The 18,029-nt window shown below is 36.5% G+C and overlaps 1 protein-coding gene across 3 annotated transcripts in view; it reads right to left on the minus strand.

The window, feature by feature from the left end:
* Positions 1-945: 945 nt before the first annotated feature.
* Positions 946-18,029, minus strand: part of SH3RF1 (SH3 domain containing ring finger 1) — an 84,033-nt gene continuing 66,949 nt past the window's right edge. For 2 of the 3 annotated variants that reach the window (XM_048076229.2, XM_048076231.2), the window contains 5 exons: positions 16,733-16,903; positions 16,327-16,586; positions 12,404-12,762; positions 9,924-10,258; positions 946-3,574 (listed from right to left, as the gene is read on the minus strand). In XM_048076229.2, the coding sequence (XP_047932186.1) occupies positions 3,406-3,574; positions 9,924-10,258; positions 12,404-12,762; positions 16,327-16,586; positions 16,733-16,903 (1,294 nt within the window). In that variant the 3' untranslated portion in view covers positions 946-3,405. Of the gene's footprint in view, positions 3,575-5,330; positions 5,482-9,923; positions 10,259-12,403; positions 12,763-16,326; positions 16,587-16,732; positions 16,904-18,029 lie in introns of all 3 variants that reach the window. The other variant, XR_007168148.2, reaches the window with a different exon arrangement.

Raw genomic sequence — 18,029 nt, forward strand, 5'->3', positions numbered from 1 at the left:
CAGGAAAATACACACACACACACACACAAACCCCTCCAATCCAAAGAAATAGTTTTATTTCTTACCACGACATTTGTGTGTACTTTTCTCCTACGGATACACTGATGTCTGATCACAATTCTGAAAAGAAAAATAAAGCTCTTTTTCAATAATTTCCACTCTGCATTTCTACCACTCATGTTGCTTTTTTATTGTTAAACGTATTTTTTAAATTAAGGAAACTTAGACTAAATATCCCTTCTTTACAGAGAGGGCTTGAAGCTGCATCATCCACTGCTAGCAGGATGTAGGACCAAGTCAGTCTTAACTAACAAGAAACCTACCATAGTAGCTGCAACATTTAGAACATCTAAACATTTTTGCAAATACTATCAGGAATAACTTTCTACGATTTTTCCATCAGCCACACGTATATAGTAGATGAGTGAACACATCCAAATCGAGGTCTCCTACTTAGGCATTACTGTCTGTCTGGTGCACACAGCAAACTTCTTCAAGGCAAAGGAGTCTCTCGCCACCCAACACCTCTACCTCGGTAGATGCTCAAACCTCAGGGCTGGGAACTCTCTCAGTACACACACAGCAGATCTATTACACAAGATACTTCCTCTAGGGAAAGCACTTTTTAACTCCTGTGTGCCTGATATAAGAAGACCTAGAGCAAACTAGTCAGTCATGATCAGATTGAGATGGAAGTTACCTACGTGTTCTGAAGTTGCTTGCAGAAATAAGCAAAGGGAAAAGATCAGCCAGATCCATCAGTTCTTTCTACAGTTTTTGCATAATATTCACCATTCCAAACTTCCAACATTATGGAATCTGAAGACTTTCTCCATCAGCAGAAATATCCTCCTATAAATTCTGAAATTAATTTCTGTTTTTTGTTTTTTTGTTTGTTTGTTTTACAAGTACTTTAATGTTTGCATACACATTTTGATTTAGCTGTTTGCTAAGAAAATATTTATTAGGATTGGAAGTTTAACATAGTAAATCAAACACTTAACATTCACTGGACTTCAAACATAGATATAAAATATCTTACAAAATTTTTATGGAATTACACAAAGCAAATGCACAGGGTTTGTCTGTTTCTACACTGAATTAATCCCAAGCCAAAACCAAAAAATAACCCCTAAAAGATCACCAAAAAAGGAATGATAAACTGCATTTTTGTCATTGTTGCACTGCTATGTAATAAGCCCTTTTTACAAACATTTAATATGAAAAAAATTTAAAATATATTCCGTCTAACAGAACCACTGGATTTAACAGCTGATTTTTAACTGACTTTACACTGTGAAATTCTATTAATAGAGGTACCCTAGTCACTTTGTTTAAAATATGGAGAGTAGAGATAGAAAAAATTAACCTTTAGTAGTCTTTAATATAAAATGCAATAAATTTTCCAAAATAAGAATATTATGACACACTAGTGCCAATTTATGCTGACAAAAGCTGATATCAGCTTCTTTCTAACTAAAAATTCATTTCACAAAACCTTTATATATTACATGAATATTCAAGTAAACTATTTAAAATATTTAAAAACACAAAAACTGAATTATACAGTGTTTCAGAGAGAAGGTTAATTTGGGAATGATGTCGTGTCCAACTACATATACTTATAGATATACTTTTTCTTATTTTTAAGACCATCATGATAACTACCTGATATGGCAAGGAATCCTTGTCGCTAATATGATATTTTTCAATGTGTAACTTCAAAAAATAAAATGATAAGGATTTAACACATCACTATTCTGTATACTGTGTGACACTGAATCACACTACTGGCTTCCCTTTGTAAAGTGCTGAGTAACAGCCAAATTACATCAGATTTAACTGGAGACGATGGTGCTCAGTGTCTTGCAAAAAGTCACAACTGAACTTGTGACTCACAATCAAACAATAAAATAAAAAAAGCAAGTTCAGCTGAGTAGCGTGTGTGTTCACCAGTGTCAAATCTTTAACAAAATCCTGAAAGACTAACAACGCTTTTCTTGCAGGCTGCGTTCTTTATATCCATCAGCTGCAAGGACATTAAAATATTTTATTAATGATTCAAACACTGGACACCTCCTCTAGTTGAAGGTGAGTTGCTCACTAGTTTTGGTCAAGTGGCTTTTGGGAAACTTTCAGAGCAAAATAACCCAGCAACAGGTAATTGGGATGGAAAATGCAAATCATGCACAGCTATATTACTGCAAGAATTGAGTAACATGCAAGACAAAGAAAAGGTCAGAACATACCGAAGTAGCAATGGTTAAGAAGTTAGTAAAGTTTTCACAGTGTTTCATACAGCCTTTTACTTTAACACAAGTGCATCACTTACCACCACTATTGCTCAGACATGTTTAAACATCTCTTGGCCATGCAGATCAGTTTGAGAAGAAAACAGCAAATTACACTTCTTAGGCATTTTTAGACATTAAGTACAACTTATAAATTTATTTTTGTATTCAGTCTTTTCAAACAGGTGTTTTCAAGTTATCATTGTTCTAAGTGTTGGGCTTTAACATTCCTTCCAATTTTGCTGGATCCTGAGCGCTAAATGCTCAAAGGACTGGCCAAATTATACAAAGCTAAGCTTTGTTCAAATAGCCCAGTTATTACATAAACAGAAGGTATAGGGAATTTCTTACTGACACTTCTAAATTTCTTCCTTCCTAACCTTGAGATGATTCTAACCTTGAGATTGTTGAATTTTAATCAGTTGTTCGCATACATCTTTGCCTCCTGGAAACATTGCTTGGGTGATTTATGAAGGAGTAGAACTAGACTCAGGAACACCACTGACTTTTTTTTCCTCCATCCAAAGAACTAAATACACATTTTTTCCCCACCTGGCAAATTCTATTTGACGCCACATCACCACCACTCAACATTAACTCGTAAAACAGAGACTTACTCCACCGTCAGACACAGCAGGGGAAAAATGTCCAGAGGATAAATGGGAGGCTCTTTATCAGATATAATTGCTTGTTCATAAGGAGAGAATCCAGCTTCCCCTTAGTTATTCTTTCATAAATTAATAATTTGTTAAAATCATAGTCACAAGAATTTCAGCTATTACACAAAATTCAAGTTTAAAAAAAAACAAGAATAAATTAGTTACAGCCTTGTAAACAAATGTTCATTTATGTAACATACTTGGGGGAAAAAAGTTCCTCTATATAATAAATCAGACAGTACAAGGCACACATCACACTTAAGAATCCGAAGTGATAAAACCAGCAGATGCCTTCATCTTCTTTGTTCGCTGGTGTAATTGTGCTATAGACACTGTAAAAATATGTAATATTTTTGTTTACATTACAGTCATTTGAAAATATTTCATGACTGTGCTTTTCCTGTTAAAATACTTGTGCTACTTTGCAGTATGGTATGATCTTGGAATGAATCTTCTCAAATGTTCTCTACAAAGCTGCCAGGGAAAAGGCCAGTTTTTCCATTTCGTTGCAGAGTGCCTTTGAACCAGCCATCCTCACGTTTTTTGTGTACAAAAACAATGTCACCTTCCTTAAGTTCAAGTTCTGCTTCACTCTGAGGAGGATATGACACCACAACTCTATACCTGTATAATTAGAGAAAAAAAAATCCCACTTTAGTTCAGGTTCTTTTTAAAACCTAATGCTTTTAAAAATATTCTTGTGCATGTTAAAACTTATCAAAACAGGAAACTGCCTAGAACCGTTTGTTGAGTAGAACACAGCAACTTAAAAGTTAAGTATATCTTGAACAGAAAATAATAATAGCAACATAATGAATTTAAGTCAAACGTAAGCATCTCTTACCACAATTTTTTAACCAAGATCCCTGTAAAAATGCACTAAAAGGTCAAATAACAGGAGAAAACCCATAAACACATTTTTGGACATAAATTTGCAGGCTCTTCCAGCTAGCATGACTCAACAATATCAAAGCATTCACAGCAGTAATTGGGCATAATCTTATGACTATATGTTTAATATGATGTTATCCCAGGGAATGTTCTAAGGAAAGGCATAGTATAAAAAGATGCAACTAACAAAACACATTAATTTGCATTTGTTTTTAATTATTTGTGTTTATCTTAGAAGCTTTTCAGGAAAAGAACGCATGCCATCTTAATTAGACACAGTTACACAATTCGTGTACTACTATATTAAAACAACATTTTAAAAAGTGTTCAGCCCAACAATTTTCTTTAGCATCTGACCAATAAGAAAAAAGTATGTTTTTCCAATTTTTCACAGTAAAATCATTTTTCGAATATGACTTCCACTACACATTAAATACAGGCTACAAACACTCTTCTATACCTATTTTCAAACATGTATAACACCACTCAATCTAATATCACAGCTTGAGTTCACATCAACCTAAAATTTAAATGTTATAGCTCTGCAGACAATTGTGTCAACTTCTCGAAAGTTTTCTGATAATTATTATAATTGAGTTTCTAGCTACACAGCCAGTAATGTCAGCATGTTGAAATCAAATAGAATCCATGGCTCACTGTAGAATTCAAAAACTTTTAAGGTTAAGAGCCTTCAGTGCAGTGCTAGATGTGTTGGATAAAATCTGATTTCACTCATGAAGAATATAACAGGATACTTTTAGTAAAGGATGAAATACCAACTATAGCTCAATGTACCCATAACAATATAAGTTAATTCTGTAATGCTGATACAGAAAAAGATGTGTTATAGTAGTGCATTCTGCCTAAGAACAAATAAAACAAAAATAAAGTCTGTCCACGCTGTTAGAAATATTCAGAAAAAGAGTAGCAGCGTGGTGTAAAGAGTTAAAGTCTTTTGGGAAATGTACGTATAGCAAATTATATTAGGACTTAATCAGTCATCACATTTTGTGACTTATAAACTATGACTTTATTTTAATTATCAAAATCCCCAGATTTTAGAGCACTGAAATTATTAGATTCATGCTTCATAGAAGCTACCAAGCCAAATTATGAGATTATCAAATGTACAGCTTCAGAACGTTACTTGTCCAGCCTAGATAGCCTGGCAAACCCCTGCACTAACTTCTGCCATGGGCAGCTTGGGTTTCAATGCTGCCTTAAGACATAAGAAGCAAACATTTTTAATAGACCATAAGTTCTCTTAAGAATGTATACTACTTGACATAAACAACAGCCTCTACTCAGACAGGACAAGATAGTAAAAGATAAAGGACTGCAATAAAGCTATGATGAACTTCTACTATTGCAATAAATGGTTGCTTTGGGGGCTCAAAATTAACCATCACACTACAGAACACACACTATATTTATCTAAAAGAAAGCCCATTAAAAATGAGTGTTAAGAAAGAATACCTGTATTACTTACCTTCCATTCTTTCAAATTGTGCGCTGTAAATATTTGTTCCACTTGAAATACCCTCGTTTCAGTTTCTAATGCTGTCCATAAGTTACCTCTGCATTCTCCTGAATTAATAGACTAGTCTATTCCTTTCCTAGCTTCTGCTGCTGGTTCCTTCCTAAGTGTTAAAACCAACAACTTAGCAAATACCCATCTTCTCTTTGCCCTCCCTAGCCCATCACCAACTTGCACAGAAATCCAAAGCTTTCCATACAGATTTGAACACTCACACCCCTGCAGTAACTTAGTACCTCTCATTAGCTTTCCAAATATTTTGATATTCATCTTTTAATGTTATGTCTAATACAAAGCACAACACTCCTGGCATTTAAGTGCTGTTTTACTATCTTCTGCAATGCTTAATCAGCAAGAAACCTACAAGAGTTTGTGCCTTTAAAATCACACCATCTCTTCTTATTATGGCAAACCAGCAAATTTCATGTCATATTTTACAAATTCTGTTTGCCCAAACAGAGGTGATCCCATCCAGACTCATCATAAATTCATACAGCTGTCCATTCAGATCACCTTCTATCAACTATGGAACAAAAATTATTCTTCTATTACCTATTTCATCATTTACAACAGACTGTCAAAATTACCAATGTTATGCAGAATAAAGAGCTTATGCTTCAGCTCAAAAATTCATTGCCATGTTCCTGGAAAAAAACAACCACATTTACTAAGTGTGGGTTATGTTTTGGAAAAACTTTTTCATTCCCACGTCTGAATCTCCAAAACACTTCCTTGTTTATCTCCCTATTCAGTATTTGCAAACATTTTCAGTGTCTGAAGGTCAAATTTGCAGATCCTTTTGGTCACGTAATCTATGAATACTTTTAATGTGCACAGTATATTCATTAGTGACTTATAAACTACAACTTTATTTCAGTTACAACAATCCCCCATCTGCCCAGTATATTTAGATGCACAGTATGTGTTTTCTTTCTATTTGCTTTGACTGTTTTACAGTATTTTTTAAATTATGTTTCAAAATATTATTCTTTCTAATAAGTTAGTGATCAAATATTATAAAAATGAACTTGCAACAGCTTCCCAGAAGCAACCACTATGTTTGCTATGAGTTCTTTCCTGATATTCCTAATGTGTCTGGCTGTATCCCACAGTGCTCTTGCACTTCGTATTTGTGATTTTTTTTTTTTAGGGGGGTGAAGGTGACCTATCTTCACATTTCTCCATTCTACTTTTCATTGGTAATATTGGCATTTCTGACACACTTCAATAACATGAAAAGGATTACATCTTTCACGTGTCTCTCTTCCTTCATCGCTTCAATTTCACTAAATACTGATCTTCTTCCAAGCTATTTGCAGTTATTTTTAGGCTGTTTTACTTGTGTTTTTCCTATTTTGTTCAATGAATCATTGGTCCAGTCACCTAGAGGATACTTTCACATATGCAAAAAAAAATTTAGCTGAGGAAAGCAGACAACAGGAAGTTGGAATTACTGTTATTACACTAAAGTTTATATTAAACTTTTCAGGTTTTTTTTTTGTTTGTTTTTTGAATTTTTACTTTTCACCTCACCTATATACTGCTGTTGTGCAGCTTTTGCATCTACTGAGCAGGTGCCTTGATGCACTGATCAACTCCCTTCTAGGGGGGAATGGTTCTGAACAGAGTCACATGCTGCCAGACCTGATAAAACCTGTTGCCCTCTAAAGCCACGAGCCTGCTCACTGGAAGCAGATATTACACCAATCATTCTGGGTGGAATTAAATGGCTTGGAGCCACTTTACTGGCAGAACAAAATTTCTGCTATCTTTCACTATAACTGGATGAAGGACTTGTTTTATAGTTTAGGTTACACAGTGATGTGCGTTTAGGTTCGACTTCAGGTCTTTAACCCCCTTGTGGAGTGCTGAAAAGTTTATTATTACAGTGCTATATATTTACTGTAAAACCTAAGGCTATTTAATCAATGCTTCCTTCTAAAAGAGAAAAGTCTTGAAAAAGATTTGGTACCACTGTAAGACAACTTGCAGCTTGGCTGGGGGACCAGAAGAATGACTGAACACCATTGCAAAGTCGCAGGTGATCTAACACCCTTTGTGAGGAGAAAACAATTCTCCAAACTGCTCCAAACTGGAAGCGAGGCTTGGCTGAAATTTGTTTAACGTTTCTCCTTATCCTATACAATGAACATATGAAAGAGCATGGACACCATTGGGCAGTCAACCTAGCTCAAAGGAGAAGAGTACAGTAGTGGCAAGTAAACTACTGGTTTGCTACAGAGGAGACCTGCAATATTAAGATGGAAGGGAATGCCATCATCTTCTCTTCCTTCAGAGAAATGGCTACAGGTATCACGGTATTTATGTGCAAATCCATACCACAAAGAACCTGTGCGCTATCAAATATGCTAATCCATTTATTCTGTATAACTGGAAACAAATCTCTTTAATGGTTCACTTTTTTTACTTCCTCTCTTCTGTAGAACATACATTAAAGATACTCTAAGAGAACCTGCAATTCTAGTGAATGGAGAAACAGTGGGATTACAATGAGAATGTACTCCTGTGTCTTTAAAGGAAGCCAGGACTCCAGAGAAAACTCAGTGTTAAACAGGAATATTTTCAAGTGCTTTTCAGAGTTGATTCAGACACTTTTTCTGCCAATTCACCCAGAATATCAGCAGAACCTGACTCCTAAATCCTCTAGTCAGATTTGAAAATAAATCTTAAACACTAATAATTATAGTCCAAAGCTAGAGTCAGAATAGAAAGAGTACCATTGCTTTTTTCCAAGCAGACTGTAGCCTGTGATGGCAATATTGATACGTAAGAGCAGAACAATTTTAGCAGGAGATTTCTCTGTTCTTTTGCTTTTTGCTAAACTTATTTTCCTCCTCAACTCCAAATTTTCACTGAAGATACTATTGTGCTATCAGTCGGTTCCCCACACACCCCTTCTGAGAACTAGTAGGATTGACTGATGCTTCTAAGTTACTCTGAAGACCTTGAGTACAAGGTGAGTTGTACATATTATTAAGCAACAGATTTGAAGCAATTCAGCCTAAAGAAACAAACTTAACAAGAGCATATCAGCAAGAAAAGTATTAATACTGCCCTGAAAAGGACAAAGAGAACCCAGATGAAATTCTATTTAAATGTGCTGACAAAAGTATAATGACTCTACATGACTATCAGGGAGAATTATTTTGTGGTAGCAATTATCACTTAAATAAACATTAAGGACACAGATTTATACTAAAAGGAATGTTTGAGTGTATATTATTATTATATCAATAAAAGTATACAGCATCATTTGAAATAAGTAGTAACAAGAAAACTCCATCATGGAAGTGAAAAATCCACATTTTGTGAGGATGCAAATAGCTTTATGTTAATATCCACTGGTCATACCAGGATGAATTTGATATTGTTGTCACATTCAAAGCATTAAAATATACTATTGTGCCAAACAGATTCGTGATAATGTGAAAATAAATTGTTAGTTTTAAAGCAAAGCCCTTCAGTTTTTACGTTCTATCTATGAATGTAATCTACTTCAGAAACTTAATATGAAATAAAATATTTCCTGCAAGAAAATTGCATAGAAACAGTAATAACCTTTAAAAAAAACGCTAAAGGTATGACAGAAGTCAAATAAAAGACGAAGTAGAAACTTACATACTGTCTGGCTCTTAAGACACAAATGTAGCTTAAGATCAATGGGACTCTGAAAGTACAATGGTATGCCCACACACCATGAGTTAATAGTATCAGAACAAAGTCTACAGTAGTCAGCATGAATCAATTTAGTCTTAGAACTGTTATACTGCAACCCTATTTTTTTCTGTACGCCACACAATCCTGTAGCTACTGCAAAAGAAATCCTATGACATTCTTCATATTGCTTGTCTACTACCAAGGGTAATAAAAAGAGACAGAAGTTAGAAAACTGCCACTTCCTTCACAGCCTGTGCAGCCTACTGAGGAACTCTAAATTTGAAAATAATAGGTGGACACAAAATAAAAGGGACAGAACTTTAAAGCAACTGCCTGTCAGCTTCAGAGACCCAACAACTGTGCGCTTTTTAGGCTTACTTGCCAGGATTCAGAGGTTGCCCTACAGATTCCTGTGTGGAATGCACAGTAACAGGGCCTTCATACAGTAAAGCCATCTCTGCAACAGTTTAAGAAATTACATAGTAAGCCTAAGCATAGATAAGTGCCTTATTCAACATACATTTGGGTTGGCAATTATGTACTGCTAATAATCCTGAAGACTAACCTGATATTCACATATGCAAGATTATAAAGTGTTCTGTTTTATCTACCTCAGTTCTCATACCAGGTCTAGATCACTGTGTTTGAGTGTCTTTTTATGCCAAAACTTTAAAGTAACACAGAAAGAAAACAAACAAACATTAGAGTTGGCTGGTAAGTATATAAAGCAATGTTAAAAGAGCAAATTTTATTTTTTCTACAAAACCTCAGCATTTTGAAGAACTACTAGCAGTTCTAATACACAGCAAATATCCATGTGCAGTTTTTTCCTTGCTTTGCCTAAGTTTCACGACAGGGATAATTTACCTTTCACAGACAAGAGGCCTGGACTCATTCAGGACCGGACCCAGGGACGAGCACGGCTGCCGAGGCGGTGGCGCTATCGGAATAGCGGAATCCAGGGAACTTGTCTTCCGATGCTGCGTCTCCTGCGCCAGCCCAGAGACCTCGCAGTCGGTGGGACAGGATCCAGCTTTGCCGTGACAACCTGCTGCCGGAAGCTCTGGCCCAACTGCACCTTGCAGGGCTAACTCTGCAGCTGCTTGCTCAACCTCCAGAGTTGGTGATGCTGGAGGTGACAAGCGGGGCTTGCGTTTGGTGGATGCTCCAGAAAGCAGCTTCAGCAACCCCTTTTTTTCTTTCTGTGAACCAAAAGCAGTGCTTCATTTTAGAATGAAGGCATTCCACAAAGAGTTGAACACTTCCTTCTTACAGATGTCACCTTGATCAGAGACGACTCAAGTAAATTATGAGGAAATGCTTGATATTGTACAAATTATTACAAGAGTTAATTATGAAAATTATAAAAGAGAAAGACAATTATTAAAATTCTAAAGAGAAAAACAGTAACTCGTTTAGACCATAAATATGCTAAGCCCTTTTGCTTAGTTAAGGTAAGTTAAGGCCTACTTTAAAAAGCCAATGGCACTGGCCCAAAAGGTTGTCTAGAAAAAGGAGTGAGGAGTTAGATTCCCACAAAGGGATTCTAAGAAGTAAACATTTAGTTAACAAGGAAGTTTCTAGGAAGGAATAAAGAATCATTTCAAACCAACCAGGGAGAAAAGTCTGCCCTGGAGGCCGCTGTTTAGATAAGTGTCTTTTATTTACCCTCAGTAAGGGAAGACCTTCATGATTTAGCAGAAATTTGCCACAAGGGGAATGTATTGTGTTTTGCTGTTCTGCTAGAGGGGGGAATTGTAAACATTCTTTTTGCTTGTCCAGACAGGAATCCCTGAAGACTAAGACTTACCCTAAAGAGAATTATTTAAGTAGCTTTTGTGTTTGTCTTTTAAGGGGTGTGGCAGTGATCTTCTTACCAACCCTTTGACTAAGTGAATTTAGTGCTTATGAGAGGTGCCAGACTGTAAGCCCTGAAGACAAAAATAAGCTATTTAACCACAGAAAGAGAAAAGCTAAGCAATATGAGATTTTTATTATAGCTTGGGATGCAGTGGAATTGGTGAACTGTGAATGAAAAATCCTCTGTCTTTCTTCCAAGTCTCCAAGAAATTAAAGCTATTTCAGGAAAGAACTGCTGTCTACAAAATAGGAAAGAAATACAGAAACTCAAAGAAATTAACACGATCCAAATATGTTAGCATCTTCAACCTTAAACTCTAAATCTATTTTCTAAAAGTCCTGCCTAAAGGCACCTTGGTCTGGATTCAGTGGTTACAGCTAAATCCATTTAAAAAAAACAAAAAAAAAACTTCTAGGTTCCTCCATTCAACAATAATCAGCAAAAACAATTAAAAAGTGGGTGAGATTACTGTTACAAACCTATGATTAAAACCTTCAAAAACTTCATTAAGGATTGCATGTAGGTGAAAAGTAGCAAGGTAATGTTTAAAACATTTGAGATCTAAAGGAAATTGTCAAAAACAGAAAAAAAAAAGATTCCAAATAGACCACAACTGTAAAAGAAAACCACTCAGAAATTTGGAGGAATGTTTCTGCCAACAATGTAACATAATGACATGGTTTGTTGGACACTGAAAATGAGTTCATACACAGAGAAAAGTACTTTAAATGGAAGGAAGAGAAATGGAATCACTAGAAACTCTACTGACCTCCATTTACAAAAGATACTTATGTGATTGATATTGCAGCTTACCTCCTTTTCTTTGTGCAATAAGCATTCCTTATAACCTTTTTCATAATCTGTCTACTTAATAAGACAAATGTTGTAATACTATAAGTAAAATTAATGTTTCATAATTGATTTTTTTCACTTATTTATACAACCTAAAGGAATACTAGTTTTTACTAAATATGAATTTCATTTTGTTAGTACTAAACTTCTTATGTTTCTGTAAGTTTTTGTTGTTGTTGTTGTTTTCTTTTTTTTTCCTTACTTTTTTTTTTCCCCATTACCAGGGTAGTATACCAGTTTAGAGATTCTTACTGATAACAATTACTAACCATGCAACTTTCTAAAGCATCTGGTCACAGTTCCAGAAAAGAAAATATTTAAAATTCCAAGAGTCAGTCTAATAGCTCTTCTGAACTTTACCAGTTCACCTTTTTTCACCACTAGAGGCATGAATCTGCTACCCTATTTTAACCCTTCTCCAAGGTCTGCTCTGTATTTTATCCCTCCTAAATTATTATGGATTGGCCATGAATGGGCTTGCTGTAGTCACAAAATGGCTGCCTGCGATTCAGGCTCAGCCTTGTAAACTTACAGCGCTCCAATTCAGCAAATGTAAGAAATAAATACAGATTTCTCAAAAGTTTGCATGATAAAAATTGGAGAATGCAAGGAAGTGACTTGATTCTCTACCCACCTTGCCATCCTTGTCTGCTTTACTGACAGCAGCACTTCCACCAGCTGCTAAAGCACTCTCTGGAGATGCAGGAGCTCCAGGGTGAGTGTTTACAGTTCTCCCACTAATATCTCCCTCCAAAGATGAAGCAGCAACGCTGGGAGAATTCAAAGAAGCTGCTGCACATGACAGAGGGATGGTTGAGCGGTTCACATTCACAGCTGTGACGTAAGCAGCAGTATTTGGAAGCTGGGGCTGGAGCTGCTGGGAGGCAACGGAGTGGTGGGGAATGATCACAGCTGCAGGAATAAGGCATGTTGGACTCTGTGCTTGTATGGGTGTGACTGCTGCCGTAGGTCTTTCTTGATTGTGTGCAGCAACTAGAACAAAAGAATAATATGCAAGAGAGTTCATCTTTTCGTAACACAGAAAGAGAGGTACTGTCACTGTGTTATAACTAATCAATTACAAGAAGTTTCCTTCCTACCTGTGCCAATTCCATTTATATTACTATAATAGCAACTTACACAGCATCCAATTTAACTCAGCATAATAAAGTGGCAGCATACACCTGGTAACCTACCTGCACCACTATGCAACAGAAGATTAACATCACCGCAACTACTGTGGAGATATCCAAGCTGCTAAGTAAAATGCTTCACATAAGAACAGAAATGCAAACATTACATTTTAGTTCACAAGAGCTAGTTAAATCCTGCCTGGAACTTGTTTGTTCCTTTTAATACGCTGTGTAGTTGTCAGGGCATATAAAACAATGTAGGAAGAAACTCTCCTTATAGAAGCTGCTAAAAATATAATTGGATTGTTTTCCCTAAACTACTCACAAAATCACAACAGATTTAGTGGGTCTTTCAAACAATAAGTACAGTGGCAATTACTGCTGTGAGTGGTTTCTCTGAAAACGTAAGCTATTGTCTCTTGGGGTGTTTAAATATAGGAACGGATTTACTCATACCCTTGTGAAATAAAAGCAACATTTACACTGGAAGTTGGAATGAATACACTAAACTGGGCTGCAGCCTAGCTGCAAAGCACAGACCTCTGCATGAACTAATTTATCCTTTCCAAGAAGCAACATTGCTGTCATAGTTATATCATCAACACTACATGCTTTAGATCATTAAAACAGGCTGGGTATCTCTGTACAATTGGGTGGCATGGAGTGTAGACATTTCACCCAAACATCACGAGGCAAAACGCCGCATTCCATTGCTGCACGGCCTCTTTCCTTCAAATACACTGAAACGGAGTATCTAGAGAGAGGTCATCTCTCTAGCTTGGCAAGCATACTTCTCAAATACATCAATTCACTTTGATTTTTCTAATACTAATTAGAGTTGCGGTCTTCTTGTAACTGATACGCTGGCATCAAGCCTCTAGCACTCGCTCTGTTCTGCTCTCTACTAATCCCCTGGGTATATTGTACCAACAGTGTATTAGAGAAGCCTGACACAATTCACAAATGGGATATAACAATACTACAGTAAGTATTATACCCAATTATAATCTCTGAGATAAGAAACACAAGTTGTTTCCTAAAGAGAAAGCACCACAAATTGCTACGTGTATTTTCTGATATGTAAGCTCTCCCACTGTAGCAGACCTTTTCTAAGTACCATGAACATTTCAAAAAGGAAGAGTGCAGGCTTGCCTAAAACCAACAGCAGCAAGCTTTTTGGTATTAAAAAAGCCAACTGTTAATGCTGCCTTTTGTTCCTGACATAAAGTCAGTTTTCTTACAAGTAGCTGCTACTCTTCAAGCTATGTCTATAATTGCATGCAAACAATGGAGTACAAGTATGGAATAGCTTTCTTGTTTTGTTTCCTGATCCCTGATGAAATCCATAGGAAAAGGCTTCAAGTTCCCCTGCTTTCATGTAGTTCATCTTTTAACGAAATAGGCAGAATATACACTTCTTTTCCAGTTCCTTTCCATCAAAGAATGCATCCCCCTCACTGCAGATGACGATGAGCAACATCTCACTAAGATCATTTGAAGAAGGATCCTCAAAGTCCTGAGCTAAACTGAAAGTGAAGAACAGCCCTGCAAATGCAGCATTAGCCTGCGAAGCCCTGCTGAGAGAATAACACTCAGCAAGCAAAAGCTCAAGATGATCACATTTCAGATGCTGACTACACAGTTTTATGTAACATTTGCACATAAAGCAACCATTATTGCTTCGGTTCTAGTTAAACAGGCCATTACAAGAACAGATCTATATTTGTGACCGAACTGTGAGTGAACAGTACACCTTTACACTGCAATCCAATGTTAAGTTCCCTGTGAAGAGAGCGCAGCCCCTTTGAATTTTCCATTTGGGACCTGAAAAGTTGGTGGAAAGCACGTTGTCATGTTTTCCAGCTGAATGGAACTGTAAGAGCTTATTCATCTTGACAGAAGTGCAGAGACAGAAAAGCCTCTGGAGCCCACAGGAACCTTCTCCTTTGTGCTGTCACTTGCAAACTTTTAGACAGCTCAAAAGAAGGATTTAAAGTAAGAACCACCTGTGCCTGAGAGGCAAAAATGTACAGATGTTTTGCTAGGTTTCTCTTACCAGCTGCCAATAGCACCTGGTGTGTTTTTGTTGTTGTTGTTGTTTTTAATTTAAAGGTAAAGAACAAAGTGGTTACAAAGGACTATCGCATGTCTTCCAGCCTCAGATCAGTCTGGAGGAAGATGGGCCAATTAAAGAAATAAAGCATCTAAAGACACATGCACATTTTCTACCTCCAAAATCAAACCTGGTGCTGATATCTGAGCATGCATAAGGTGTTTTAGGAGATGACCCCAAAGGAAGAGTGGGCTAAACCACAGATATTGAGACCATAAAAAATAATCATCCTTAATCTGGTAACAGATTATACCATTGGCATCTCATTTTCTCTCCTGCTCTGCCAATTAGGATGTAGTGATTAAAAAAAAGTTCCATTCATGATTCTTTTAATCTAAGAAATCTTAGGGCCCAAATACAAGGCTGGAAGATGGAACACTCGGATAGTTAGCAGTGGAGGTTTATGTTGCTGTGTTGTTTTTTTTTTTAATTATTATTTTTCTTCCTCTTGAGGGCCTAGGAGCAACTGGAACAGCTTATATTCCAGATGCATGGTATTTTCCTAGCCTGGCAAATCCACAGAGGAGCGCATAGATTTGGTAAACAAAAACTCTTGAAAATACCACTATCAATCTGTTTGGATCTGAGTTTAAATAACAAGAAGGCATGTTTCACTATGATGTGGCCCGCCCCAGACAGTAAAGGCAGAGTTATACCTGTCAGAAATACTGAGTTTTATGACATAGATGGTACGTATCTTGAAGCTAGTCTAGTCTTAATGGTTTCAGAGTCAAAGCTGGAAAAAGTTAAAGTCAAGTGTAGAGAACAAATCAGAAAGCATAAAAACCAGCCCTGAGCCCTGAAAAGAAATATGAATGAATGCTAAAAGTCTTCAAAGATGTTAGGTGAGAATTTAAGAACGAATGCTAAATTAGAGCAATCTGTAGTTGTTACGCAGTTAGCACAAAAACATAAGCTATGACTCAGATGTTCTTATCACTTTTATTACTACATGAATTGCATATTAGTCGGGAAGCTCAAAGAAGGTCTTCATCCCAGATACTGATGGAAAAACAAAAATTTCCACCTAAAATACCTGTATATAAGTTTCCAACAGTAGGAATACATATGTACACACAATTGCTTGGAGGAGAATAATAAAAGATTGATGAATTTAGAGAGATATACTGGCATTTCAGAAAGCATTCAGCTCTATAAAATACTATAAAAATACTTTAGAAAAACAGAAACATGTATTTACACATATTCTGACTCAAGCCACCTGTCCAGACAAACTCTATAGTTTGTGTACCACAAAGATACTACTGCAAATACAAAGCTTTTTTTATTATTATTATTTTTTTCTTTTACCTGTTCTAACTGCGTTGCGAGCCTGGTTGACTGTCATTTGTCCTGTCACATGCATAAGGACCTTGGTTTGTGGACTAGTTTGGATATGTGCTGCAGAAACCACAGCTGTGGGTACTGTGCTGGAGTTCACTGCCACACCGTTCCCCTGGAGCTTCTGAGATGTTCCACTAGCAGTGGAAGGGCTGACCATAGTTACCACTCGTCCTGTTTGGCCCGCAGTAGACATGGGGACTTTTGTTTGTGATGCACTTGTCACTGTCCTGCCAAAATTGAAAACAAAACACTAAAACACAACTGAAAAATATGCCAGTTGCTGACGCCTACAGGTTTTTCATTATTTAGTTTTAGGATTAGGACCTGAAACTAGACACCTAGGAACTATTTAGACACCTGTATGAAAATGTACCTTGTAACTGGAGCCACATAATTGCCAGGAAAAACACCAATCTTGCTTGTGTGCATGGAAGTTCCCTTGAACCAGCCATCTTGGCAGCGTTCAAATACCAAGAACATTTCTCCCTTCCGCAGTTCCAGTTCATCCTCCTTTCGAGGAGTGTAAGGGTATACAGCAATATATCTACAAGACAGGAAAGTAGATGCAATTGTTAAATCTAAAACCATTAAAAACATCACTTGTGTTTTCTAGCTGAGAGAGTTCAGGGTCAGAGATGAGAAGGCATGGCAGAAAGGGTTGTACGGCAGTTGATCAATCACACTGTTACAATATTAAAACAGAAAGTTATGGTAGTAACGAGGAGAACAATGACCATTAAAAACACTGTAAGATGTAACACTTCCAATAAGATTGTCCATTTCCTTAATTAAGTTAGTGACCTCTAAATATGTGATTAATGACTCCAAATCCCATCAAAACCTACTCCTCTCTCACTACACTTCCTTCTAATCTCTTACACTAGGTGACATGCCAACTTTTGGGAGGAGGAAATGGGGGGGAGGGGAAGGAAATTTTCTGTTAGTAGGGAATGAAAGATCAGCATCAGAAATACTTATCAAATTGCAAAATTGGAATCTTCCCATGCAACTGCAGTGTAAAGAAAGATACTGGAACTGGAAGTCTATGGGTAAGTTAGTTAGCAGTTGTTCACCTTTTAAAGTTTCTTCACTTTTTTTTCCTGCAAAGCAACATTAATGTATAATATAGCACATTTGAAATCATAGTGAAAATTGAGAAAGCGTTTTACTTTTTTTTTTTTTTAATATTAGTAGAAAACTGTCTGGATTTACAGAGAGAAAAAACAACAAAACTGCAACTTTTTTATTTGCATGCTGGAATATTCCTACGGAAGTCTTCAAATAAGAATGCAGAGTGTCATATTAAAAAGCAATACATGGTGTTCTATTTTCTGCCACAATTTGAACATTAGAAAACTGTTTAAATTGTTTACATAAAAACATTTATGTAATTATGGACCCTGATCTACAGGAAATGGCATTCTAATAAATCACATTTTCTCAAAAAGAATGTATTTTTCGTAAGATGTAGCCAATCAGGGTAGATGGGTAGAATATCCCGTTTTAGAAAAGGATCCACAGTTACTTGCAGTGCTAGTCTTTCCCACTCCCCTTGTTACCCCAGGGGCAGAAAGAAGGCTTTATAAAACATTCTCTGGTCAAAGTTGTCTTTTACACACAGTAACAATAGCATTAACTGCGTGCTTATCTACTTTGTACTGTATTTGTAT

The sequence above is a fragment of the Anser cygnoides genome, chromosome 4 (assembly GCF_040182565.1).
Source record: "Anser cygnoides isolate HZ-2024a breed goose chromosome 4, Taihu_goose_T2T_genome, whole genome shotgun sequence".
Lineage (NCBI taxonomy): Eukaryota > Metazoa > Chordata > Aves > Anseriformes > Anatidae > Anser > Anser cygnoides.